We start from the raw sequence: 26894 nt of genomic DNA, 5'->3' as shown, positions 1-26894 counted from the left end.
GCCTGGCACGTATTCAGTTAAAGACTATGTGAGTCCTTTATTCTCCTTATTATGTTCAAGACTTTTTTTTTTAATATTTTATTTATTTGATGGGGGGGCAGCATAAGGAGCAGAGCAGCAGGCAGAGGGGGAGGGAAAAGCAGACTCCCTGCTGAGCAGGGAACCCAATGTGGGGCTCGATCCCAGGACCCTGACAATGACCTGAGCCGAAGGCAGATGCTTAACGGCTGAGCCACCCTGGCGCCCCTCGAGATTTTTTTATCTTTTAGGAACTACAAGCCAGCACAAACATCCCTCACCTGGTGTAGGCCTTTGCTGGCATCCCTCCCATGCAGACGGATAGGAGCGGCAAAGTGCCCTGTTTGATCTGTCACTCGCCCAGTTTCTGCCACCTAAGCATGGCGGTTCTCTCTGAACAGACCCTGTGATCCCCCTCATCACAGGACACACACCCGTAGGGTGCTGCAGTTTGAGTGGGGGTTGCCCCGTGTGGGTGAAGCCCCACAGCGGAGCTGCCAATCGCCGGTAGCCTGGCATTCTGCTGCCCGCTGCCCTAGGGGCCTGCAGGCCGTGTGCAGACGAGAGGTGGCTTGGGGCGTCCTTCACTGGCCACCAAACATGCTCAAATAAGAGGCACCCTCAACATGAACAAGAAATCAGAGCAAGCCTGTCAAGGTGAGAAAGGATCCAGACCCTCGTGGGACAAGGCAGGTCTCTGGCCTCAAGGAACACACCTGCTGGCAGGCGAAGCGAGCACCGTCCATGTCTGTGTGCTGACTAATTCCTGGCGGTAACCACGGGGCTGCAGATTTCTGACCCAGTGAGGCCCTCACAAGAGATGCCTGGAAAATTCTATGCTTTATAAAGGAAAGGAGAACATAAAATAGGAGTTGTAAACAACTCCCAAAGGCAAACAATATTAGGAAAAGTATTTCCAGCAATGGACAGAAGATGGGCTGCTGGTCCTGGTATACAGATACAAATCAATCATAAAAGTACTAAAATTCTCATAGTAACATGGTCAGAACTTACACAGAGTTCTCAAAGCAAATATTAATATAAGAAAACATTTTAGGGGTGCCTAGGTGGCTCAGGCGGTTAAGCGTCTGATTTCGGCTCGGGCCCTGCATCATCCTCAGGCTTCCTGTTCAGTGGGGAGTCTGTTTCTCCCTCTGCCCCACACCCCAGCTCATCCTGTCTCTCTCTCAAATAAATACAATCTTAAAAAAAAAAAATTCCAAAGCACTAGGAATCTAAGAAATGCAAATTAGAATAAGTTATTCTGCCCATCAAATGAACATCAAGATTTTTAAGATAGCACTCAACACTGCTGAGTATATGGAGAAAATGGTCTTCATGCTTTGCTGATGGGAGTATAAATTATAATAATTCCCTCCTGCAAAGTGGTTCAGAAACTGGACCAATATCTTAAAAAATTCATGCCCTTCCTCATTGGAGAAGTGCCTGATTCCACATCTGGGGCAGGAAATGCACAAGACAAGCCTAGAACATCATCACATACAAGGGAACGAGCAAAGACCAGTAAGGTCCCATCCAATGGTTCCAGGCCAGCTTGAAGAGTCTCCCACAGACCAGAGATGGACTAAGCATCCATAAGGATAAGAACCACATGGACTTACACACACTAAGTTAAAATCCATGACTTCATAATGATGTTCTTAAAAAACCCCAAACGGGGCACCTGGCTGGCTCAGTCAGTAGAGCATGCAACTCTTGATCTCAGGGTTTTAAGTTCGAGTCCCATGTTAGAGATTAGGAACTACATGCCAGCACAAACATTGGTGTAGAGTTTACTTTTTAAAAAGTATAGAGATTGGGTGTAGAGATTACTTAAAAAAAAGATTTTTTTTTTTTAAAGCCTACTGCCGGGGCACCTAGGTGGGTCTGTCCATTAAGCTGCTGCCTTCAGGGAAGCCTGGGTGGCTCAGTGGGCTAAGCCTCTGCCTTTGGCTCAGGTCATGATCTCAGGGTCCTGGGATCAAGCCCCCGCATTGGGCTCTCTGCTCAGCAGGGAGCCTGCTTCCCCCTCTCTCTCTGCCTGCCTCTCTGCCTGCTTGTGATCTCTCTCTGTCAAATAAATAAATAAAATCTTAAAAAAAAAAAAAAATGCTGCTGCCTTCGGCTCGGGTCATGATCCCAGGGTCCTGGGATCGAGTCCTGCATCGGGCTCCCTGCTCAGCGGGAAGCCTGCTTCTCTCTCTCCCACTCCCCCTGCTTGTGTTCCCTCTCTCACTGTGTCTCTCTGTCAAATAAATAAATAAAATCTTTAAAAAAAAAAAAAAAGTAAAAACCCTAATGCCTTCCACTGGTCACCTCTGAAGGCTAGAAAACCAACCCATTATTTTAAAAACTGGTTAAGCACCAAGCTTTATATATCCCCTTTCTGAATAGCTATACCTCAGGATAACCAGCCAGGGTTTGTCTTTACAGAAGTCTCCAGATGATAAATACCGTATCACCATTTTACAACCCCTAGTGAAATCATGGCTCTAGCAATGATTATTGATGGCTGCTAATTCCAGAGACACAACCAGATGTTACGTGTCCACTGAGGGAAATATACCTGAAAAAAAAATCGACTCCAATCTGGTGAAGCTTGCAGACCTAAGTTTCCTTATTAGAAAGTTTAAGAAACTTTCTAGAATGAACTTGGAAAACGAGGAAGACGTTAGGTAACAATGTGCCACCCACTGAAGTAATAACTATCGATGTACCTCCTGGGTCTTCTACCACTCTCACAAATGGTTATTAAAACCTCATATTGTTAACAAAACATTTCCTGTGTACACCACCTGCCATCCCCACCAGATTCGAAGCTCCCTGAGCACAAGGACTGGCCACGCACTTGTCCATCCCCTCCCGTGCAGGGGGCTGGCCCGCCCGAGGGGCTCAGGAAATGCCAGCTGATCTATGGTGGTTTGACGGAGCCATATTTAGCTCCATTATCCCTGCGTGGTGTGGAATAAGCAGAGGGTCAAAGCCCAATATGGGATCCTCGTAGGCAATTATGTTAATTATCATTATTAATTCAACAAACATTTATCTAGAGCCTACCATGTGCCAAGTACTCTGCAAGACACTGGGGATGAGAGGGAAAAACACACAATTACTGTCTTTAAGTATCTCAGTTTGGTGGGGGAGTCAGACAAGTAAACATGTAATTACAATAACAGTTAACACTTACTGACCGCTTACTATGTGCCAGGCACCGTTCCAAGCATTTTAACCATACTGGCTTGTTAATGCTTACAACCACCCGGTAAAGTGGATACTGCGATCCCCATTGTACAGATGAGGAAACTGAGGCACGAAGAGGTAAACAGCTTGCTCAAGGTCACACGGCTAGTAAGTGGCAAATGCAGGATTCAGATCTGGAGTCATCTGGCTGCAGAGGCCACTGGATCATCACAGAGGGTCGATCTCGTTATCACACAGGTGGAGGGTGGATACATGAGACAACTCAAAGTGGGGGAACGGGGGAGCAGAGAAGAATCCTGGAGGAAGGCTCGTCAAGACAAGCTTTTCACAAGGAATGGGGCTTGGCAAATATAAGACTGAAGCACAAAGATAAAGCATGGTCAGAGCACGTCAGGGAATTCGGGGTGCTCAGAGTTTAAGAGGTGATGAGGGGGACCACAGCAAGAGGCCACCAGGCAGGAGTGTGGGAGAAGGAGGCAAAGGAGGCAGGATAGAAATTTACTGTGCTCAGGCTGTCCCAACCAAAAAAAAAAAAAAAAAAATCACCACACCAGTGGGTCCCTGCCTGCCACGAGGTGGCTGTTAGCACGGAAGGCAGACTGAAGTGTCTCTGCCACACGGAGAGCATCAGGGGTCCCCACAGAAGGCACGATTATGGGATAACGCCTTATCTGTCCTACTCGTTTCCTAGGGCTGCTGTGACATTCCCACAACTGGGTGGCTTAAAACAATGGATTATTCTCTCATAGTTTTGGAGGTGTGAACTCAAGGTGTTGGGAAAATTAGTTCCTTCTGGGATGGCAGGGGCTCAGTCGGTTGGGCATCTGCCTTAGGCTCAAGTCATGATCCCAGGGTCCTGGCATCAAGCCCCAAATCAGGCTCCCTGCTCAGCAGGGAGTCTGCTCCTCCCTCTGCCTGCTGCTCCCCCAGCTTGTGCATGCACGCAGGCTATCAAATAAATAAATGAAATCTAAAAGAAAGAAAGAAAGACTGGTTCCTTCTGGAGGCTCTAAGGAAAGTCTACCCTACCCCATGCCTCCCTCCTATCTTCTGGTGTTGCCCACAATCCTTGGCTTGGAGATGCATCACTCCAAGCTCTGCCTCCTTCACGGGGCCATTTTTCCTCTCTGAGTGTGTATCTCTGGGTCTCCGCTCTCCTTGTAAAGATACCTCTAGTCATAGAGGATTAGAACTTACCTTAATGACATCCCCTTAACCTGATTACATCTGCAAAGTTCCTATTTCCAAGTAAGGTCACACTCACAGATACTGGAGTTGAGGACTTGGCCGTTAACGTTTGGGAGAACACAGTGCGATCCTGACCACCTGCTACTCTACAACTTGCTTTTCTCGCTGGGCAGTTAATTACGGGTATCTTCCCATGTCTGTCCCCATGGTTCTAGCTCGCTCACTCTGACTGCTGTGTATTACTTCCCTGCATCAATGACCCATAATCTATTTGTCTAGCATCCTACGGAAAGACTAGGACAGATAATCATCCCCAGTTATGAATACTTGGATGCCTTAATATTTTGCCATTACAAACAATGCTTCAACTAAACCTCTCTGTACAGGCACCCACGCACACTGATAATGAGAGTGCTTCTGTAGGATGACTTCCTAGAAACAGAAACCCCCCTGGACCGAAGAGAATACAAGTTCAAGTTTTTGATAAATGACTAATGGCTCTAAAGTTTGTGCCAACTTGTGCATCCTTACCACACTGATACTTATTGAAATAATAATGCCTTGTTGCAATTTACAATTCACTCAACACATTTAGTTTCTCCTTAATAAGATAAAGCAATCTTTCATGTATGCATCAGTTAGCTGAATTTCTTATTGTCCTTTTTTTTTTTAATTTTATTTACATTCTCGTTAGTTAACATGTAGTGCAATATGGGTCTCAGGAGTAGAATTTAGTGATTCATCACTTACATATAACATCATAATAACAGTGCTCATTATAACAAGTGCCCATCACCCATCAAGCCCATCCCCCACCCACTCCCTCCATCAACCATTACTGTCCATTTCCTATTCAACTTTGTTGTCTACTTTTTAAAATTTTTAATTTAATTTTATTTTTAAGATTTTTATTTATTTGAAGAAAGGGAGAGAGCACAAGTAGGGGGAGCAGCAGGCAGAGGGAGAGGGAGGAGTAGGCTCCCTGCTGAGCAGAAAGCCAGATGTGGGGCTCCATTCCAGGACCCCAAGATCATGACTTGAGCCAAAGGCAGATACTTAACTGACTGAGCCACCCAGGCGCCCCTATTTTTTTTTTTTTTTTTAGATTTTTTTTTTTAACTTTTAAGTAATCTCTACACCCAGTGTGGGGCTTAAACAACCCTGAGATCAAGAGTTACACGCTTTACCAACTGAGCCAGCCTGGTGCCCCATGTCTTTTTTCTTTATTAGCTTGTAATTAATAAGATCAAGAATATAAGGCCTCTTCTGCATTACATGTTATACTTCTCCCTCCTGAGAACAGTCATTAAGTCACTGAATGCCTCCCACGTGTCCCGCCTTGCTCTAAGTGCTGGGGATACAGTAATGAACAAAGCAGTGGAGGTTCTTGTTCTCAATTGTTACACTTCTCTAAAGAAATGGTGTTTGCACATGATTTGGGCTGGGAAATAGACAGGAAGTGAATTTCCACCCCTGGATACAGAGTTCCTTTGATCCATTTAAATACTATCCTGTTTTCACCGGCTTGAGAGCCTTCTGGAGAGAAATCTACCCCTGCTCTCCAGGGGTCCTAGAAGGATCCACCAAGGAGCAGGGTGGATAGTGAAGTGGAAGCAAGAATAGCTAAGGGATAGCTTTGCCCCCTCCCTGGAAGAAGAGCCACAACGCCAGGTGCCCACCCCCCCCCCCAAGGCATCTAGGGACAGGGCCTTTAAGCCCCAGTGAGTTCTGAGAGCAAAGGGAGAATTCTGAAGAAGGAATAACTCCTCTCTATCACAGCAGAGAGGGTGCCAATGGATCCCCATTCCTATGAACCCCAGAGAGGGATGATGTTGGATTGGGCTCTGACCCTTCCTCCCCAACCCACTTACCGGATCCACCCTCTTGCATAGGCAGTGCACACACACACACACACACACACACACACACACACACACACACACCATATTCAGGGATGAATCAGACAAGCTTATCCTCTTCAGATTTAAACCTTGTTCTTCAACCTAGTCTTCATCAATAATAAAGATGATACACTGATGTCCATCTGTCCAATTCCTGTGTCTGTCTTTCCTTCCTCCCCTCTGCCCTCCACTGGTTCCAAATTCAGAGAGGAGAAGAATGATATTTACTGACTCCTGCAACATACAGTTTCCATAACTGCTTGATGCCTGAGTATTTTGGTCTTTGATTTTATGAATGTGATAAATGTTTTCTTTGTATTTTCTGAAAGGTTATTTACTGATAAGTAGCAAACCAGGGTTTTGTGTAGTTTTGTATTTGGCCAAAGGAGTCAACTATCTCACTGACTCCAGTGGTTTTCAGTTGCTACTTGAGTTTCACATGTAAAAATCAGGAAGCCTGACTGGCTCAGTGGGTACAGCAGATGACTCTTGGGTCTCTGGGTTATATGTCTGAGCCCCATGTTGGGTGCAGAGCCTACTTTAAAAAAAAAAAAAAAACGCCATCTACAAAAAACACTAACTTTATTTTTACTTTCATTTTTCTTAGAATATTATTTCAACTAGAATTTCCAGGAGAGTGTTAAAATAGCAGTGATAGTACGTTAGTGTAATAATACCTTCTTTATTTTAATGAGAATAACATTCTAGTTTCTTTCTTTTTTTTTTAAGATTTACGTATTTACTTGAGAGAGAGCGAGCAAGAGTGCAGGGGGAGAATTAGAAAGGGAGGGAGAGAGAGGATCTCAAGAGACTCCCCACTGAGCGAGGAAACCCACATGGGCCTCAATCCCACCACTATGAGATCAGAACCTGAGCCAAAATCAAGAGTTGGATGCTCAACTGACTGAGCTACCCAGGTGCCCCTATAATTTCATTTTTAAGTATAAGGTGGGCTGTGGTTTAAAAAAATTTTTTTGGTAAGATTTTATTTATTTGACACACAGAGAGCACAAGCAGGCAGAGAGGCGAGGGGGGGAGCACGGTCCCCACCGCCGAAGCAAAGAGCCCGATGCGGGCTGCACTCGATCCCAGGACCCTGGGATCACGACCAGAACCGAAGGTAGCGGCTCAACCCACTGAGCCACCCCGGCGCCCCGTTTTAAAATTTTTTCTTAAAAAAAAAAAAAATCAAGAATGGATGTTCATTTGACACAGTGACTGTGTCTTCCTATACTAATGAATTCTATTTGATTAAACTACCTGAGCCTCTTTGGAATAAATCCTTTAGTTGTTTATGGTATATTACCCTTTAACATATTATTAGAGGGAACTCGACAGTATTTTATATTAGACTTTGACACCGCTCTCTCTCTAAGCAGTGTGCTTCTCTCTCTTCCGCACTGTCAGTCAGCATTCGGAAACAAGGCTGTAACAACGTTGTGACAGGCGTGGGGCGGCCATCCATCTGTTCTTGGGCTCAGAGACCGTCTTTTTGCATCAGAAAGTTCTATTTCCTCAGCATTTTGAAATTTCCTGTCAGTGCCTTCAGATGTTACAGCTCTGGGTTTTATTTAGTTGTTTTTACTTTCTTCCAATGGTTTCCAATAGACACTGGTCACTCACTTAGTCATCCTAATAGTTCCTGAATAAACTTTGGTAATTTATGTTTTCCTTGCATAGACTGCTTAGCATGGCACTGAACACGATAAACTTTTTGAAACTTTCTATTGCAGTAACAGCTCTGATTATTAGTAGATATTTCTGAATGCCCTCCTCAATGAATAGTGAGCTCTGTCTCACTCCCTGCTTCGTGTCCCCAGTATCTCCCAGGTGCCCCGTATGTGCTCAAAAAATTGTGGTAAAGCCAAGAATGAGGTTAAAGCCTCTTTTTCCCAGAGGCCTGGGTGGCTCAGTCAGTTAAGTGACTGCCTTTGGCTCAGGTCATGATCCCAGGGTCCTGGGACCGAGCCCCAAATCAGGGTCCTGCTCTGCGGGGGAGCCTGTTTCTCCCTCTCCCTCTGCTTGCTGCTCCCCCTCCTTGGGCTCTGACAAGTAAATAAAATTTAAGCAAATAGGGGCTCCTGGGTGGCTCAGTGGGTTAAACCTCTGCCTTCGGCTCAGGTCATGAACCCGGGGTCCTGGAATCGAACCCCCGCATTGGGCTCTCTGCTCAGCAGGGAGCCTGCTTTCCTCTCTCTCTCTCTTTCTCTTTCTGCCTGCCTCTCTGCCTACTTGTGATCTCTGTCAAATGAATAAAAAACTCTTAAAAAATTTTTTAAACAAATAAAGCCTCTTTTTCCTTTCCTGTTTGCCTAATATTGACTTTTTCTTTTTCTTGATTGGACTTGCCAAAGTTTCATTTCTTTTATTACTCTCTCAAGTTACCAATTCTACATGTTTTCATTTCAAATTAATTTCAAAGCTGTATTTGGAAGAAAATTAATAATCTGAAAGGACTTCCTAGATAACGAAATAAATTAAGCTATTTGACTAAAGGTAGAAAAAGAAGAATACAACAAACTTTGTTGCTATCTTGGGTTTGTCCCAGGTAAAGAGCATGAAACTTTTTTTTTTTTAAAGATTTTATTTATTTATTTGACAGAGAGAGGAAACACAGCAAGAGAGGGAACACAAGCACAGGGAGTAGGAGAGGGAGAAGCAGGCTCCCCACTGAGCAAGAAGCCTGATTTGGGGCTCCATCCCAGAACCCTGGGATCACGACCTGAGCCAAAGGCAGATGCCTAATCAATGAGCGTCCCGAAACTTTTTTATTCAATCTCCATTTTGTCTTGATTCAGTGGGAAACTTATTCCACTGAAATTTACCATCACAGCTGACATATTTCTTTCTGCTTTTATTTTACATTCTAATACTGCAGTGCTTCTTCCTTTGTTGTACGGATTGTGTTTTGTTTGCCTTCACTGCCTCCTAGGATCTACAACAGACACTTCTTGCTTTTTAATTGACTAGTATACCCTTTGTTCATTGCTTTCTTTAAAAAAAAAATATTTATTTGAGGGGCACCCGGGTGGCTCAGTGGGTTCAAGTCTCTGCCTTCGTCTCAGGTCATGATCTCAGGGTCCTAGGATCAAGCCCTGCATCGGGCTCCCTGCTCAGCGGAGAAGCGGCTTCCTCCTCTCTCTCTGCCTGCCTCTCTGCCTACCTGCAATCTCTGTCTGTCAAATAAATAAATAAAATCTTTTTAAAAAGAAATATTTATTTGAGAGAGACAGAGAGAAAGAATGGGGGGGGGGTGTGGTGGGGGAGGAGGAGAGAGAATCTCCAGCAGACTAACCCCCTGAGGGCAGAGCCCATAGTGGGGCTGGATCTCATGATCCAGAGATCACAACCCAAGCTGAAACCAAGAGTCCGACACGTAATCAACTGAGTCACCCAGGTGCCCCGTTCATTGCTTTTTAAACTCTTGAGTCTGTTTCTCTAATTATATTTTTTTTCATCATTTTCATCTCACTATACATTCTCCTCTGGATTCGGAGAACTATACTACTACAGGGCATTGATTAGGTTAATCGTAGAGTCCATTAGGCCCTTTAAAGATTATGCTCAGTGGATTAAGCCACTGCCTTCGGGTCGAGTCATGATCTCAGGGTCCTGGGATGGAGCCCCACATGGGGCTCTCTGCTCCATGGAGAGCCTGCTTCCTCCTCTCTCTCTGCCTGCCTCTCTGCCTACTTGTGATCTCTCTCTGTCAAAAAAAAAAAAAAAAAAAATGTTTAAAGATTATGCTGGAAACTTAATTCTGCTATTGCATTTGTTTCCTTATACCTATTTGTTAACTCAGCCAGTCCCGTATTTATCTCCTCCCCCTTTTTGGTCAGCTTCCTTTTGATCTGGGTCTGTTGCTTCTCATGATTTTTTCTCTTCATTTCAGGTTTCATAAAATACGTATGTATCTTCTTGATTTTGGGGTTGGGGGGTGGGGGGGGAGATGCTGCCTCCAAAAGAAAAAAAAAAATCACTTCCTTTTTCCAGCAGTATTCCAAGGAAGAAATGACAAGAACTGAACTAAGCCTCGGGCAATGGGATGGAAGGGAAAGGAAAAGCTAGGAGAACAATTAAGGGACAGCAATAAATGAAAAAGCAGAAAAAAACAAATCCAGACAGCCTGCAGAGCCTACAGGCTCCAAGCATATGTCCATGAGGAGTTGTAAGTGTCCCTGGAGCTCACCTGCCACAAAACAGGGGCAACACCACAACAGCCCCCACCCCTCACTCCACACACACACCTTCCTGCAAAGACCCTCACCAGAGCTTCTGAGCTGGCCATTATCATGTTCATCCTACAGATAAAGAACGGAGTTCAGAAAAGTTAAACTGCTTCCAGAACTAGAATTCTAGTTCTGTGGAATTCTAGGTCTGTGGAATCCAGCTTCTGGAGCAACCATGGAACACTGAGGACAGGGTTACCCAGCCTGTGAGAAGACAGGTGACAGGAACTCAAGCCACCCTGCTATGTTCATCATCAAGTTGGGGGCGACAACAAGAATACATCTGACAGAATGGAAAATGAAGAGGAGCAGGTCATTTAAAGCTACATGGTGTAGAAGAGAGAACACACATGGCCTCAAAAACGAGGGAATGAGAACCTTGGTGTGTGCACTGGGCTATCACACTCCCAAGTTTCCCGGAACATCCCTGACAGGTGCTGGCTATCTTGGCATAATTATTAATAATGTCCCCGTCTGGACGATAAATTCTCTGGTCCCCCTAGCAATGCTCCACATGTGAACCATGCTCACCTGTTTTCACACATTATTCCGTGTGATTTTCCACAGGCCTACTGTACAGCACTGTTTCAGAAATTTGATGAAAGGGGCACCTGGGTGGCTCCCTCGATTAAGTGGCTGCCTTCAACTCAGGTTATGATCTCAGGGGGAAGTCTGCTTCTCCCTCTGCCCCTCCCCTTGCTCCTGTGTGAGCTCTCTCTCAGATAAATAAAATCTTTAACGGGGTGCCTGGGTGGCTCAGATGGTTAAGCATCTCCCTTCAGCTTGGGTCATGATCTTCAGATCCTGGGATGGACCCCACTGGGCTCCCTGCTCAGTGGGGAGTCTGCTTCTCCCTCTCCCTCCTACCCCCTCCCATACACTCTTTCTCTCTCTCAAATGAATAATGAATAAAATCTTTAAAAATAAATAAATCTTTTTTTAAAAGAAATTTGATGAAAGCTAAAAACTCCCACTTCAGAAAAATTACATAAGTGTAGAACGTTGGGCACAAGTTTGATTATGTTCATCCCTTTTGACAGAGCAGCTCCATCCCTGGGAATTATTCCTACAGACAGGCAAGTACAAGGGCAAAGATAGGTACAAGGACATTTCTGATGGCATTGTTTTAAATAGCAAATCCTCAGAAACACCCTAAAATCCATCAGTACGGAAGGAGTCAAATAACCTGGGGAAGGGGGGTGGGGTGGGGACAGCGAGGACAGATAGCACTTGCTTTGGGCCATCTTCCCCCCTTTTTTTTTTTAAGATTTTATTTATTTATTTGACAGAGAGATCACAAGTAGGCAGAGAGGCAGTCAGAGAGAGAGAGGAGGAAGTAAGCTCCCCGCTGAGCAGAGAGCCCGATGTGGGGCTCGACCCCAGGACCCCAAGATCGTGACCTGAGCCGAAGGCAGAGGCTTAACCCACTGAGCCACGCAAGCACCCCTGCACCAAGCTTCCTCTTAAAATTCACTCTTTAGCCTCCTCCGTGGCCCCCCCCACTCCCCTGCCCCGTGCCCCCAACTCAGCAAGGTCCCAGGGGAGGAAGAGACACGAGCTTGCTCACAGGAGGAGGCTAAATAATGAATTGTAAGTGTGTGTTTTCTTTGGCCAGGGCAGTCTGGCCAAGCACTGGGGGCTGCTGGGCAAACATTTTTCATATTTTAGTAGCTGGCCTATGCCCAAAACAGTCAGAAGTTAAGTAAGCTTTGAATGAGCTGCGCCTATCCTCTCCCCCGCCCCAAGAATTCTTAATGAGGTTCTAAGGCAGCGGCCTCGAGCAAACTGGTCCTGTTGCCTTAAATATCACTGGCCCTTCACTACTTTTAATGAATGCAAATGATTCAGCAACAAAACACTTAGCCTGGAGTGAAATCCGTCTTTGTGTGGCTGGTTTCACCGGCTTACAGCCCAGCTCAGGCAGGGCCCTACCGGGCAGCGGCCCAGCAGAACCTGAGGTGCCCAGGCTAGCCCAGGCAGACCCCCGCACACCAAGGGCAGCAGGCGCCGAAGGCAGGAAGTGCTCAGCAGGAGGGAAGACCCCTCCCTCACCACCCCCCTCCACTCACCACCCCGGCCACCATATGCAGACCCTCACAACTCCACCTCTTTACAACTCTGGCTGCAGGGCAGAGGAAAGTGTGAGCGGAAAAACAAAAGGTATTTCTTTGATCTAATCAAAGGGGTTGGTCCCGGGCACCTCAAAGGCTCGTCCGGTCACCACACATCCTGCATTCAAGGCCATTACACCCAGACACGCCCACCCCCACCGCCTCCTCACCTGATGCCAGGTACCCGAGGAACAGAGCAACCAAGAACCTGAAAAACTCACTTGGACCCATGCCCTCCTTCACCAACTTCATGGCAGCAACAAAAACAGAGGGAGTGTAAATAACCCAATTTACACCCTGTTTTCAGAGTTCTCTTTTTGGCCGCAGGAACTGAAAGCAATTTGTCAGGAGTCTAAGAGCAACCTTCCAACATGGGCTCAGGGGGATTTGCCATTCCCATCGGCCTGATCATATGCCCCATCAACACCTCTCCCTGGGGCTGCGGCAGCAGCCTGGACCAGAACAAGCAGCTGTTAACGCCACAGCCATCACCCAGCAGCTGGCAAGAGACCCCCAGAGGTCCATCCAAGTCCTCTCTAGGTTGTTCTGGTCATGGATGTAAATAAGGAATAGGGGATGTTAGACACAAACTGACAAAAATCAGGAGCACTGAGGGCCCACAGGTATCTCTCTGGGTGCCCGAGATATAAAAAGGGCTTCAAAGTCTTGGCTGACCTGGTTTGAAAAGCACCACTCCTTCTTTTCAATCCTCACAGGACAGAGAAGCCGGCGAGACTGGCTTCCCCAGAAGAACACTCACACTGAGTTTTAGAGGGCCTCCCAAATAATTTCTATATTCTCAAAAATGCCCTTTTTGCGGATTTAAATACCACTACATCAAAGGCTTTTAGGAGAAGAGCACTGGAATTTCCTTAACCTCAAAACCATTCTTCCTGATTGTTCAAGACACATCTGCCACAATACCTTATTCTTCAAGACACTGCCAAGGAAGCCAAAGGAAGCAAAAAAGGGCATTCACTTCATACAGGAGCTGCATCTCCTAGACCGTGGGACTTCTAAATTCTTGCCTTCCAAAAGTGATCCATTAATCAGACCCTTTCCTAGCTGGGCACACCTACCGAGGGTTAAAATTCTGGACAACAACACAGAAAGAATGTATTTTGAAACCCCTACAAGGTAGAAGTAAACATCTGGAAGGCTTACACAGCAATCCATTTTTTAAAAAAGGAAATCAAAGAGTTTTGCTCTTCATTTTCACTAATGCATATGAAAGAGATCTCTTCTCTATCATCTAAACCTCAACTCCGCAGTTAATCCATTCTACCATCAGATAAACCAGAACTCAAGCGAATGATGAACTCCCCAGCCTTTGGGCCACTCTAGTCCTGGGGGTGGGGGAGGAAGGTGCTCTCAAGCAAACGCCTAGATAGCACAAAGCAGAATGAATGGCACCAGTTGTCTCCACAAAGCTTGGCTCAAACCCACACCACTGCACAGCCGGGGAGGGGAAGGAAAAACTACCAGCTCCTGTCTGTCTCCTGCCTGCCCCCACTCACGGCTCCATCCTCCGGGTGCCTGGCATTTTCTGGGTCCCCCTTCTTTGGTGCTTCTCTGCATCCTTGCCTTGTTAATTACTCTCTTCTGGTTCTGTCTTGATGTGCCTCCCAGACGATCCATTCCTGGAATGAGTCTCTAGCCTCCCCCAGGAATAACCCAGCTTTTCAAAGTGGAGACTCTACCACAGAAACGGATTTTCTTTCCATAATTGTCTGTCTGCCCTCCAAGGGACATCCGCCTCCTTTTCTAGACATCTCTTGCCTTCTGAAGACTTACAGTGCCTCCCCCCACCCTCTCACATACTCAAGCTAGCATGATGCCTGGTGCCTTAAGCATCATTTGTTATTTATGTGTCAGACTAAAAAGGAAACAGTTTCTACTGAAAGTTACTGGTGGATGGCAAACAAAAGCAGACCTGTAAATAAATCACCCTCGTTGTATGATAACTATCTTTTATGATTCACTCTAGGACAGTCTAAGTCCTTTTCATACACTGAATTTCAAAGGCGTCACCAATTTTAAGATACACTGTTCCCGCTAAAAGGAGATGGTCAGGGTTAAACTAAGACACAATACGACATAATTGATTATGTTACCACCAGGCTTCAAAGGTGTGAAACTGAAAAAAAAAAAAAAAAGAGCACCTTAAGAGATGATGAAAGACAGATAGCACTGTCTCACGGAATCCTTACAAGCACCCTATGGGGTTGGTATTATGACCCTTATCTTACAAAAGGGAAACTGAGGCTCAGTGAGGTGAACTGTCTAGGGTCTCTCAGGGAACAAGCTGTGAAACCAGAACTCCATTCTTAAACATTTCTTTCTTTTTTTTTTTTTTTATTTGACAGACACACAGCGAGAGCAGAAGGAGGCAGGGGGAGTGGGAGAGGGAGAAGCAGGCTCCCCGCTGAGCGGGGCTCACTCCCAGGACCCCCAGGACCCCGAGATCATGACCTGAGCCAAAGGCAGATGTTCAAGGACTGAGCCACCCAGGCGCCCCATCCTAAATAGATTTCTGAATTTCCCTGGCTGGGGCGGGTGGCACCCCCAGGGCTCAGGCAGATCAACCCCAGCTAAGCTGCCCCATCAAAGGCAAATAACCCTTGCTTGGCTGATTGCTAAAATGAGGGTCTTTTTGCAATTGCTCCTTCACAGATCTACTTCCAGAAACAACAACAAAAGGAAAACAGGTTTTCCTAGCTCCTTCCTCACAAAACTGGCTGGAAGTGAGGGGGGACCTCGCAGCCAACTTGTTATATATAAAGCACATTTAATGAGCCTTTCAAGCTGCGGGGGTGGGAAAGGCAGGGTTCACTGGAAATCTGATACTTTGGCAGCCAAACGAGAGGGACAAGGCCCTTAGCATCAGCCCCAGGGGGATAAACACCATCTCAAACCTCTTTGTCTGCCAGAAGGAGATACTTCCTTGGGGGGTGGGGGAGGCAGGAGGCGGCAAAGCTTTTTATGACAAAGCCCACCTAACAACAACCCTCTACCAGAGACCTGGCTGGGGTCTTTGTACAACCCACCTAACCATAAACCCTCTGTCCTTTCCCAAACCTGCTGGGGTCCCTCTACCCGCAAATACCTGTGACGGCCATAAACGCCCTTAAACAGCCCCCGTTTACTGCCCAGCCTGCCTGCTGCTAAATGAGGGCATTTGTTTCAAATTTGCAAATACCGAAAGCAGTGGAAACCTAAGTCCACTCCTAAAATGAAATGTTCTGCATTCCTCCGGGCCTGAAGCACCACGCTTCAAAAGCTGCAAGGGGCCCCGGCTGTTTACTCACTGGTGGGGATGTTGGGAGAAGTATTTCCCTGCTCCCTGAGGAGGTTCCTTTGATCTGGGCTGGGTGGGAAGGGGACAGAGAGAGGTGCCACCCAGGCTCAGGCCCGGCTGGCCCACGCTTGCTGGACTCCTTTCTGGATCTGCCCACAGCAGCCTTGAGGGGCCTGGGAAAGTGAGTCTCACCGTCTCACGGGGAGGCTCAAGGAGAGACACGGCAGGCCAGCTCAGCAGGACCTCTCAGACCAGGTTCAAGAGGCCCTGGAAGCAAAGGGAAAGTTAAGAGTTGAAAAAGACACACAAGGCCAGAGAAGCACCCCAGCCCCTTACCCAGAAACGAAGGGGGGCCGACTCGCCACCCCTTTCCCTGCATCCCACTAACAAACTCAGGACTCTACTTCCAAGCAGGGTGAGATGTTTACTAAATAAAAGCCCTTTGTTTCAAGGAGTCTTCAGAAGGTGGGGGGGAGTGGTGGGAGGTGGTGGTAAAGACAGAGATCCTCCTCCAGGCCCCCTGGGGCTGTTCCCGGGCTCAGCCACCCCTCCTTCCCGGGAAGCTCCTCCTGCAGGAGGCCCGGACCCCTGCGGTGGAGGAGGAGCCCGGATCACCGGCCAGATCACAAGCCAACCACAGGCACAAAGCTGCTAGCAAGCTGGGCATTTTTTAAATTGGTCAGTTTAACAACTGGGTAATCTGTTAAATTAACCAAACAGATAGAATGGTTTGGTCTTTGTAGCGGGAGCTGTAAGACCAACAGCAAATCTTCTCCGCCCACCCACCCCCCTTTCCCAGAGGGGCAAGACAACTATTTTCTTTGTTTGTGATTTGTTTTGTTTTTCGGGTAGCTGGAAATGAACTTGGGATCTCAAACTCGATCCTTGCACATCTCCTCTGTAAGGATCTGCTGACCTGAAGGATCCTTCTCTCTCTCTCTTTTTTTTTTTTCCCCTTTTAAACAGATGAGCTATAAGAGAATCAGAACACCAAAGTATCACTTTGTACCCTTCAGCAATGGGACTCAGGTTCCCAGGCTGGAATCTGAGAGCTTTGGAAGCAGAAGAACAAAACTCAGCAGGACAGCCAAGAGGGGTTAGCAAGCTCCGGCCAAAGGGAGATCTAGCTGGCACCCAAACACCGACATGTCCCAGAACATCAGAGGTCACTGTCCGAGCAATTCTGAAAAAGACTTGCCTCCAAAATCAGAAATGGAAGGGAAACCTATGTCCACCATGTCCCTACCGAGTGTGGGCACACCCATCGCCACAACAGCGGTTAGAGGCAGCACCTCTGTTAACCACAGCAGCGACAACTCTCTTTACCACCTACGTGGTCTCCAGCCCAGCATCGCCGGGTTGTACACCTCCCTGCAGGCACACGGTCTGGTATGAGGCAGCACCCCTGCAAGCCAGGGCCTGCAACTGCTCTCGACCTTCCAGAAGCACCAGGTGGGAGAGACGGAGGCCTCCACTCAAATCGTGTTCTGGACTTCTAGATTACACAGTTTGACCTTGACTCCAAAAACTCTAGGATGGACACAGACCTCTGAACGGGCCACCGAAAACCTTAACCATGCTGTTTTGTAATGATAAATTCTTAAAAAAGAGGAAGAAAATCTGGCAATTTTGAACGCAATGGGGCAAAAGGTCTCTCCATGCGAAGTTACTAATCTACTTGCTCCTTAGGTAGAAAGAGCGAAGGCTCCTCCACCCTCTAACAGGACTGCCCCAAACCCACACAGACAGTGGTCGTGTCTGCCAAGCCCACTCCCCCGCATGCACCGCACTCGGGGGCCCGTGTGTGTGGCACTTCACAGCCCCTAGACAGACGAGAACACAGAATCAGCTCTCCCACCTACCAGCCCTGCAGTCCTGACAGGATCTTACTCCATACCTCAGGTGCTCTACTTCTCAAATGCCTCCCCTCCCTTCACCTTCCCCCCACCCCGAAACCACCCACCTTCCTCCTGCCTGCCTCTGAGCCACACTATAGGATCAAATGTCAGTGTGAGTGAAAGCATTCTGTCAACTGCCACGGTGGGGGGGTGGGGGGGTACACTTGTTGGGGTTACAGAGGAGGCCCTCCCAAAGCACCCCCAGCCCCTTCTTCCCGCTTGAAGCCTCTCTTCAGTTGTTCCTGCTTCTGCGCAAAGAGGTGATGCTCGCCAAAGCACTAGTTCCTCGAGTAGCTGAGGACTAACCAGGTAAGTGTCTGTCTTCTTCTTTTTTTTTTTTTTTAAGATTTTATTTATTCATGTGTCAGAGAGAGAACGGCAGCACAAGCAGGGGGAGCAGCAGAGGGAGAAGCAAACTCCCCACTGAGCCGGGAGCCCTACTCAGGGCTCTATCTCAGGACCCTGGGATATGACCTGAGCCAAAGGCAGATGCTTAGCGACTGAGCCACCCAGGTGCCCCATCTGCCTTCTTTTACTCAGATAAAAACTCTTCTTTTTGGAGGGCACTTGGGTGGTTCAGTCGGTTAAGCGTCTGCATTTGGCTCAGGTCATGGTCCCAGAGTCCTGGGATCGAGTCCCAAGTAGGGCTCCCTGCTCAGTGGGGAGTTTGTTTCTCGCTCTCTCCTGAACCTCCGCCCAGCTCCTGCACTCAAGCTCCCTCGTGCTCACTCTACTCTCTCAAATGAATAAATAAAATCTAAAAAACACACACACACAAACTTTCCCCCCCTCATGAGAATTCTCTCCCAAACCTTTCTAGAATTTACTCACTCTTCTCCATTCCCCCCTGCACCTAAGGAATAAAACCCTAATACTCACATCACCAGTTAATCGAGTCTAAATACATCTATGCCCACGCTCTAGACACTCCAGAACAAAATACAGCCCTTAAAGTCCTCTCCCCAAAACTACGGGTGAGGAAAAGGGCCTCTAAGATGTGACAGAAACAAAGCTGGAGGTTGTGAATGGCAATACTGGGTCAGTCCCCAAAGGTCACCACATTCAAGGTCTTCCAAGGTCTTGAATCCTCAGGTTGAGGCCCAAGTGGCAGGTGGGACTTGTCCAATGTCATATGAGCAGTCTGGGGCAAATGTGAGAGCAGGGCCCATGTCTCCTTCCCAGTGCCTCCAGACGAGGGACACACACACCCCCCAGGGTACCCAGAACTAGAGCCCGCCAAAACCTACCTTTGCTACTGAAGAGACTCTACCATCACTGCAGCATTTCCTCTAAAACAGGAAAGCCTACACACTTTACCTGGGGCCACTGGAGGGCCCAGGTGTCCAGGGAGAGAGGCAAGCCTGGTACTTCTTAATGAGATGTGGAAGAAACTCTGAGCAGCCCTGCTTCCCTGAAGTCTCAGCCAGGCTTCCTTATTAATTATTACATAAGGTTTTAGAAGCCTGCATGTGCAAGGCAGTAAAATCCTCCGGTGGGGGGAGGAGCCCAGAAACAGACCAAGATCCCAGCAGCTACAGACATATATGCAAAGCCGGTACAGCACTGGGGCCTCAGCCTCTCGGGTTTCTCCTACAGAATGGGATGAACAGCAATGCTCCAGCCCACCACCCCAGGAGGCAGGTGAATAGTAGAGAAAATGACTCATCTAAAACATAATATTAGACTAGAGTTCGCCAAAATCATCTTGGCCCATCAGCTGAGTAGCAAAGAGCCACTCATTCCAATGGGATGGCCACATGTGATTGTATAGGCTGTGCACTACTCAAGATACCCAGCCAAGGTGTTAATACTGAAATACCGCCCTGTGTCCTGATGCAGGGTTGCAGTCACTTGGAGGAAGGGCACCTATTTCTAATTTGCACAAAGGCACTCTATGAGCTAGCTGCTGGGACACCTCAGCCATCCCCCAAACACTGCCTCACCCAAACATCCCTCACTGCCTCACCAACGGCACCCCAGAAGAGGCAAAAAGGAGCCAGTGTATCTCCCGGAGCGGAGGCAGTGCATGCTATTGCCCACTCGGGCCTCCTTAGCCACCAGGGAGAGAGCCGTCCATCCCTGACCATGCCACACCTCGGGAACCTCCCTACAGTATTGACAGAAGGTCGCACAAACTACCCAGAGTGACCGGGGAAACCCCACAGCCATCCCATGATCACAGAATCCCCTCCTCTGCATATTCTAAGTCAGCCAAGGCTGCAGGAAGCACAGCTTACCACCCACCCCCTAGAAGAACATCAGCACGCCCAGGGAGATGGTGGCCCCGAACCAACAGTGATCACTCTGGGAGAATCTGCTAGGACAGAGGGAGAAGAGTTCTCACCAGGAAATGCAAAGAACTTGTGCCCACCTTTCTGAGATGCTGTTGGAATACTGAGACCCATTTAGAACATCTGTGCTCTCAAATGAGGAAACCATTTCTAAAGCTGCCGGTCCAAAATAACTCTGGCAAGCTCTTGCAAACCATTCTAGAGATTCAGGACTGGAAAGAAAGGCTGATGCCCTAAAAGGAGACAAAGGGTCCGGGTAGCCTCTGGGTAGAGACATGAGGGCTGGCCAGAGAGGCTACACCCCTGGGTCAACCATCTCCAGGGGGAACACGACCTTGAACTTTCTGGAGATGGACAAGGGCGCCATCAGCGGCACTTGTACCTTGCAGATGAGGAAACTGAGGTTCAAAAGGTTAACTAACCAGCTCGGATCATAAGGCTAAGCAGCAATTAAGCCAGGTCCAGGACACAGAAAAGCAGGTGTCACAGGACCACAAATGTCTTCTCCTCCTCTATCATGCACTGGTGGGTGTGATGTTAGACAAGAGCCAGCCACGTTTTCAGACTCCTGGTCCAATGCCTTTATGTCATTCCGATCCATCACCGCAGCCTACATCTATGAGCAATTCAATTCTCTCTTCCCTCTGAAGCCCCTCCCCTCCCTGTTTGCTCCTGTGTCATGGACTTACTGTCCTACACATTCTAGAATGGTCTATTTAGCATTTTACCAAGTGGCATCTTTTACTACACTTCATGTGATTCCCATCTCTCTGTCGTGTCTCCTTCCTGCCTCCTGCCCCAACTGAGACACTTCCCCCACAGACGACCCTCGAGGACGCTCTGGACTCATCCCATCCTAAGCCCCTCCAGACCAACACCAACCTTTCTCAACACCACACCTCCACTTTAACGGACACAGCTCTTACGGAAACCCAGTGGTTCTCAAACCTGAACATCAGTAAGAATCTCCTGGGAAACAATTTTGTTTTGTTCTACTTTTCCTGGGAAACAATTTTAAAACTCAGTTTCCTTCTGAGCTTGAACTGCAATGGGACTGACTATTCAAAATCTGAGACAGAATCTAACAAACAAGAAAGTGAAATACCTTTTCTGCCTCCTTCCCTGAGGATTCTGATGGGCAGGTCTGCAGCCAAGTCCAGACAACTCCAATTTTAAATAGGTCCTCCGGTTACCAGCCTTTCCACAGTATTACCTGATGGTCTTTGGACCATAGATCCACATCTTCCTAACATGTGACTCGCAATCCCTACCCCACAACTCAGGACCTCATTCTTAGAAATTAAAAAGACCCACCCAAACCAGCAAATGCATATCCTTGTTCATCAGGGTCTAAGCTACTGGCAGGAGCTTGGGATTGGCAGGACACCCGGTTGACTGTGTTCCACTCACCTGTGTATCCTTTCCTCGGAGTCTGGTGACCCCAACCTCAGCTGCAAGAGGGGAAAGGCGCCTGTGTGTGTCTGGCCTTCCAACAAAGCTTCCTCCCTGCCCCACTGCTACTTGGGCAGCGTTACTGGGAGGGAAATGGTCTAAACACAGAGAAGAGGATGGAAAAAGTGACATACTACAGAGGCCTTCCTCAAACCATGGATTAGCTGCAGCCGCTCCCATGCCAGCTCCCCACGAAGCGCCGGGAGCTTGGCAGGGCCCCGTGTGCACTCCGTGGTGAACTCGGAGAACCCCAAGACAGCACTCTCAGCCAGCCACTATAGCAAAACTTCCGCAGCAGCGTCAGGGACTAGAGGACCAGGCAATTGGAGGGGTGGGGGGTGGGGGGGCGAGCAGGAATCCAGGAGGGAAGCAGGCAGGGAGCTCGAAGGCAAGGCAAGCGCCAGCAAGCATGACCCTGGGCCTGTAACCCCACAGTATGTCTCTGCCAAGGGCAGCACCAGGGGCATGTGCTACTGAGGTTAGGGACAGCAGAAAGAGGCTCAGGGAACAGACCTAGCGCACCCAACCATGCTCAATGACCCTTTCTTCCATCAGGAAAACACCGAAGACTGAATCCCTGGCCCCAAACTGCTCTTGGATCAAATATTAGAGTCTGAACTGGCCAACATCCATCCCAGATGAGTCTCACGGAAGCTCCTCTGGCTTAAACACAAACTCACACATACCCCCTCACTCCGAAATATAAAGTCTTCCAAAGATTTAGAACGGTACAGCTGCCGGAGCCCAGCAGAGACATTATGAGTCAAATGTATTCCTGAAAAGTCCTCTGCCGACCAAATTTCTGCCTCACAAATCCAACTTCTCCACTGCCCTTTATTATAAAACGAGCATACGCGCCTCGAGGAAAACCACAGGCTCCAAGAGGAAGTGAACAAGTCACCAAACGCTGCATACCTTCTAGAGTCCCACGTTTAATGGACAAGTTTCCTGACAAAATCTAAATCAAGTTCAACCCAAAGGGAGGTGATTTTTTTTTTGACACAGTGAGGCAATTTTTACATGCAGACATCGCACGAAAGAGTGTATACATGAGTTAATAGTTGGTTAAGGTAAATCTTCAAATACTGTGCAAGATCTAGGGCCCCTAATTTGAAAGCTCTACCCCTCGAGTTTCTGTATAAGGAGACCAGGATTTTGGGCACCTGGGTGACTCAGATGGTTAAGTATCTGCCTTTGACTCAGGTCATGCTCTCCGGATCCTGGGATGGAGCCCTGAATCAGGCTTCCTGCTCAGTGGGAGAGCCTGCTTCCCCCGCCCCTCCCTACTACTCATTCTCTTTCAAATAAATAAATAGTCTTTTAAAAAGAGAGAGAGCGAGAGCGAGAGCGAGAGCGAGAGCGAGAGCGAGAGAGAGAGAGAGAGAGAGAGAGGGAGAGCGCATGTGCCCAAGACTCCTGGAACTTTGGGGTGTAGTCACCTGGGTAGCTTTTTCAATGCAGACTAGGTTTCTCCTTGTACTCCCAGGGAATGTTGATGCCACTTTTCTGTGGACCTTATTTTGAATGGCCCCTATACAGCTCACCATTTTCGAAGTGTGGCCCTCCAAGACAGGTCAGCTTCCTATGTACATGGGGTTGCCAGGCCCAGGACTCTTGGAGAAGGCCGGAAGCCCTAACACATCAAACTCAGAAAACCACCAAAATGAACAGGCAGCCCAGAAACAGGGAAGGAAGGTCTGGTCCCTTGATACAGTCACGGTAGAGCAGGCACAAGGAGGAACAACAGGCAGCCCCAACCCAGAGGAGCTGAAAGGGACACAAAAGACCCCTGACAGCTAGGAGGCAAAGGGAATGTTTACCTTTGCCCTTGATTACTCTGCCCTGTGCCCAAAAAGTTCACTCACCTTTTCAATAAACCTAGAGAAGGACCCATCATAAATGATACTGTAAGGAATTCCACAAGGGGGGAGCACTTTAGTTAAAACTCAAATGGGACAAATATAGGTTAGTGTCCTAAAAATGACAGAGACCGAAAGTTCTACAGGCATCTTTCTGGCAGGAGAACGGGACAGCTTTGGGGAGGAAGTGGGGCTGAGTGAGAGAGAGATGGGCCAGGCAACACATACCAAGGACTGGTTGGAGAGGAAAGAAAAGGCTGAGAAACCACACCTATCTCAGGGGATGGTAAATTGACTCGTTGGGTAGCAATGGAAAGCTCCAGTAGGTGGAAAATGTTTCCTGTTGAAGGTGACTGTAAGGCTGGAAACATATGTGGGAAGCCTATCCCAGGAGACGGGAGAACAAGAAAAGGGCCCTGTATAGATTTCATTACATTTAATCCTTCGCACAACTCTGGGAAGTCTCTTCACAGAGGAGGCAAACTGGGAGGTCAAGAAATTTGCCCAGGGCCACGGGGCCTGTCAAAGTTTGAGTTGCTCTTCTCCACAGCCTGAGCTCTTTCCACCACTCAACCCTGCTCTGAACACCAGGAGTGTGACTAGATCCTTCGGCAAGCCAAGCACAGAGATTACCCGTGCCCTCCCTCGCCCCAACGACTGAGGGAACCCATCACTGATAAAAAGCAACTCCCAGGTCTGAATGACAGGCTGCAGAGCCTCCAGGAATCTGCAGGACAGCCTAGCTCTTACTGTGACAACTCAATCTCCCCAAAGACACAAGAGCCTGGAAGGAAGAACCCAGAGAGGGGGGATGGGAAGAGGAATGGGTAGTGACCACAACCGACCATGCAAACAGCTGGGGCTAAGAATCCCAGATTTCCAAAGTCAAGCCCTCTCCTCCCGCCTCCAGGAATCTCAAAGTTTGGAAAGCTATTCAGCCATTTACAGCATAATTATCCAAACTTCAAAATGGTCTAATCCACAAACCAGGCTAGCCTCGGTCCCTCACTCTGGCCTTATTAACAGCAGGGTCTCACTAAAACTCCAGTTAATTACGCAGTTAAACAACGAGATGGAAAAATCTACTGTAATCTATTAAAAAATCGTTGCCCCCTGAAGTCATGCCATCCGGGGGTGGGTTCATCCCAGATTTCACTAGAAGACAGCAGGCGCCTCGGCTGAAATTGCTTACAGCACACAGACAGGTTCCACACCAGGACACACTTGGTGGAACTGATTTAAGGCTCTCATTCAAATGTCCCTTTGTTGAACACAAGACATCTCCCCACCCCCAGAAGAGACTGCAGACTTCCAGTCCCAAGCCGCCAGCCTGCCCTAACCACTCCCCCCCACACACACACAGGAAGCCCCCTCTCTCTCCACTTAAACACCCGTCAATCGGATTAACATCAATTAACATCAGAGTTGTCTTCTCACGGAAGGAATTTAGGAATTTAGTATTTCTTGACTAACAAGGACCCAGTCTCCACCAAATTCCCCTTGACTCCAGAGCTCTAAACATCAGCAGTGAACACAGCCGTATCAGGCGACCCACTTACCCAAAGCCCAACAGCCACCAATCCAGGAAGCCAGTGAGCTGAGGCTGTTGGTCCATATGACTGCCCCCACCCCATCCTGGCTGCACAAAAAAACTTTCAGACTTCCTCTGGGAGCAGATGTGGGTCCTGCCACAAGCAATAACCACCCTACACATCACAAGGAACACAGGGCAGCTCCAGAAACACCTCCTACGAATCCTGGGAACTTGTTCTTACCTCTCCTTTTAAACTAGGGCTGGGGGAGATGTTGATTCCATCACCACCAAAATCCCTCAACAGCTGGCAGCCAGGGAGATGTCAGAAAAGGCAATTCTCTGCCCCCACCCACCCTATAGACACTCTTCCAAGAAAAAGTTAAAGTGATAAGCTAGGACCAGGTGTCCTAGGCAGATTCCTCCAAAAAGGGCTGCTGCCAGGATCACCACCAAAGATTTTGTGTTACGGGTTTCTTTTCCTTTTTCTTTTGGGGGGGCTGCATATTTCCAGTCCAGGCCGTTTGTGGTGTGCAGGTAGCTTGATGCTTTCCTGTAAAGCACTTCAACGCCTCAGTGGTGACTCTCAGGTGTGACCAAGCCAGGAAATAAAGGCGGGGGATGGGGAGGGGGGGTGTCGGGTCCTGTCTGCCCCGTAGATACAAGCCACACCCTCATCAAAACGCCAAGGCCCTCCAATAAAGCGCAGAATGAACTCTTTTTGCCTTTCTGCCCGCAGAATGAGAGATTTTCCTTCCTCCGTGAGGAGAGACAGGATGGAAATCCAGGAAGGAGCAGAACCAACCCCGTCCGCACCTTTGCAGGCCGGCCATGCCCGATTTTGGCAGCGGCCTTCACACATTAGTCACCACGACAGCCTCGGACTCCCTGCTCCCCAGATTCGACCCGGCTGGGAGTGGGCTCCGGGCTCGGGGCTCCGGGCTCAGGCCCAAGAGCTGGAGGAGACGGGGCGGGCCCTATTTTTCCCTTTCTCCTGCCCGCACTAGCAGGGTCATCAGGGTCCCAGCCTGGCTCGGGAACTTGGAGAAGGGAAGCCGGGAGCGTCTGGCCGGCGTAGGTAACAAAGCTCCGCGCTCCGCGCGGCGCAGGTCGGTCCCGCATCCGGCCCCAGGCCGGCCTCCTTCACCTAGGCTGAGACTGCTGAGACTCCTAGACGAGTCCCCCCAGCAGCCACCGCATCGCGCCTCCCTAAAGTAGGGACAGAGTCGTTTCCCTCCCGAAAAGAAACTCCCCAGCGGAGCCCGGGAGCCAGCAACTCCCGGCAGTTCCCGAGCAAACTCTCCGCTCAGACAGCGAAAACTCCGTGGCGGGTGGAAACGCGTCCTCGATAGCGCCAAGGGAAAGGGGCCCGGGCGAATCCAAGGGGGCGAGTCCGCGGGGGCTTCGCCACCCCGGGCGCCGGGACTTCGCGCCTGCCGCCAGCCTATCCACCACTCCAGGGTGTCTCGCCCGGCCCAGATGCCCAAAGCCGCCTCCTCGTGCCCCCTTTTGCCCGCGGGGCTCCCGCGCTTCCCGAGCCCAGTCCCCGCAGCTCGCCGCGACTCACCGCCCAGCAGCGGCAAAAGCAGGACGCTGAGCAGGGGCAGCCGGCGGAGATTGCTCGGGGTTCCCGGCGCAGCTGCCATCGCGGCAGGCTCGGGAGGAGGACCCGGCCGGCGCTCGGCGGGCGTTCGAACTGCGCTCCGCGGCGGGCCCGGGAGGCCGAGCGCACCGGAGGGCGGGCGCCGCTGCAGCAGCCGCAGCCAGAGCCCGAGCCCGAGGCGTCCCGAGCCGGACCCGCGCGCCGCCGACACCGTCGCTGCCGCTGCCGTCGCCGCCGCCGCCAGGCCCCGCCCCGCGACGCCCCCTCCCCGCCGGCCGCTGCGCGGCGCCCCGCCCCCTCGACGCCCCCTCGAC

At 49.0% G+C, this 26894-nt stretch overlaps 1 protein-coding gene across 1 annotated transcript in view; it reads right to left on the bottom strand.

Annotated features, from left to right (window-relative positions):
* Nucleotides 1-26831, bottom strand: part of PTK7 (protein tyrosine kinase 7 (inactive)) — a 62576-nt gene extending 35745 nt beyond the window's left edge. Inside the window, exon 1 of the mRNA XM_046006585.1 lies at nt 26545-26831. Coding sequence (XP_045862541.1) covers nt 26545-26623 — 79 coding nt within the window. The 5' untranslated portion in view covers nt 26624-26831. The remainder of the gene's footprint in view (nt 1-26544) is intronic.
* Between the last annotated feature and the right edge of the window lie 63 nt (nt 26832-26894).

The sequence above is a fragment of the Meles meles genome, chromosome 5 (assembly GCF_922984935.1).
Source record: "Meles meles chromosome 5, mMelMel3.1 paternal haplotype, whole genome shotgun sequence".
Classification (NCBI taxonomy): Eukaryota; Metazoa; Chordata; class Mammalia; order Carnivora; family Mustelidae; genus Meles; species Meles meles.
The sequence above is the reverse complement of the archived record's forward strand: the minus strand, read 5'-3'. Positions and strand labels throughout refer to the sequence as shown.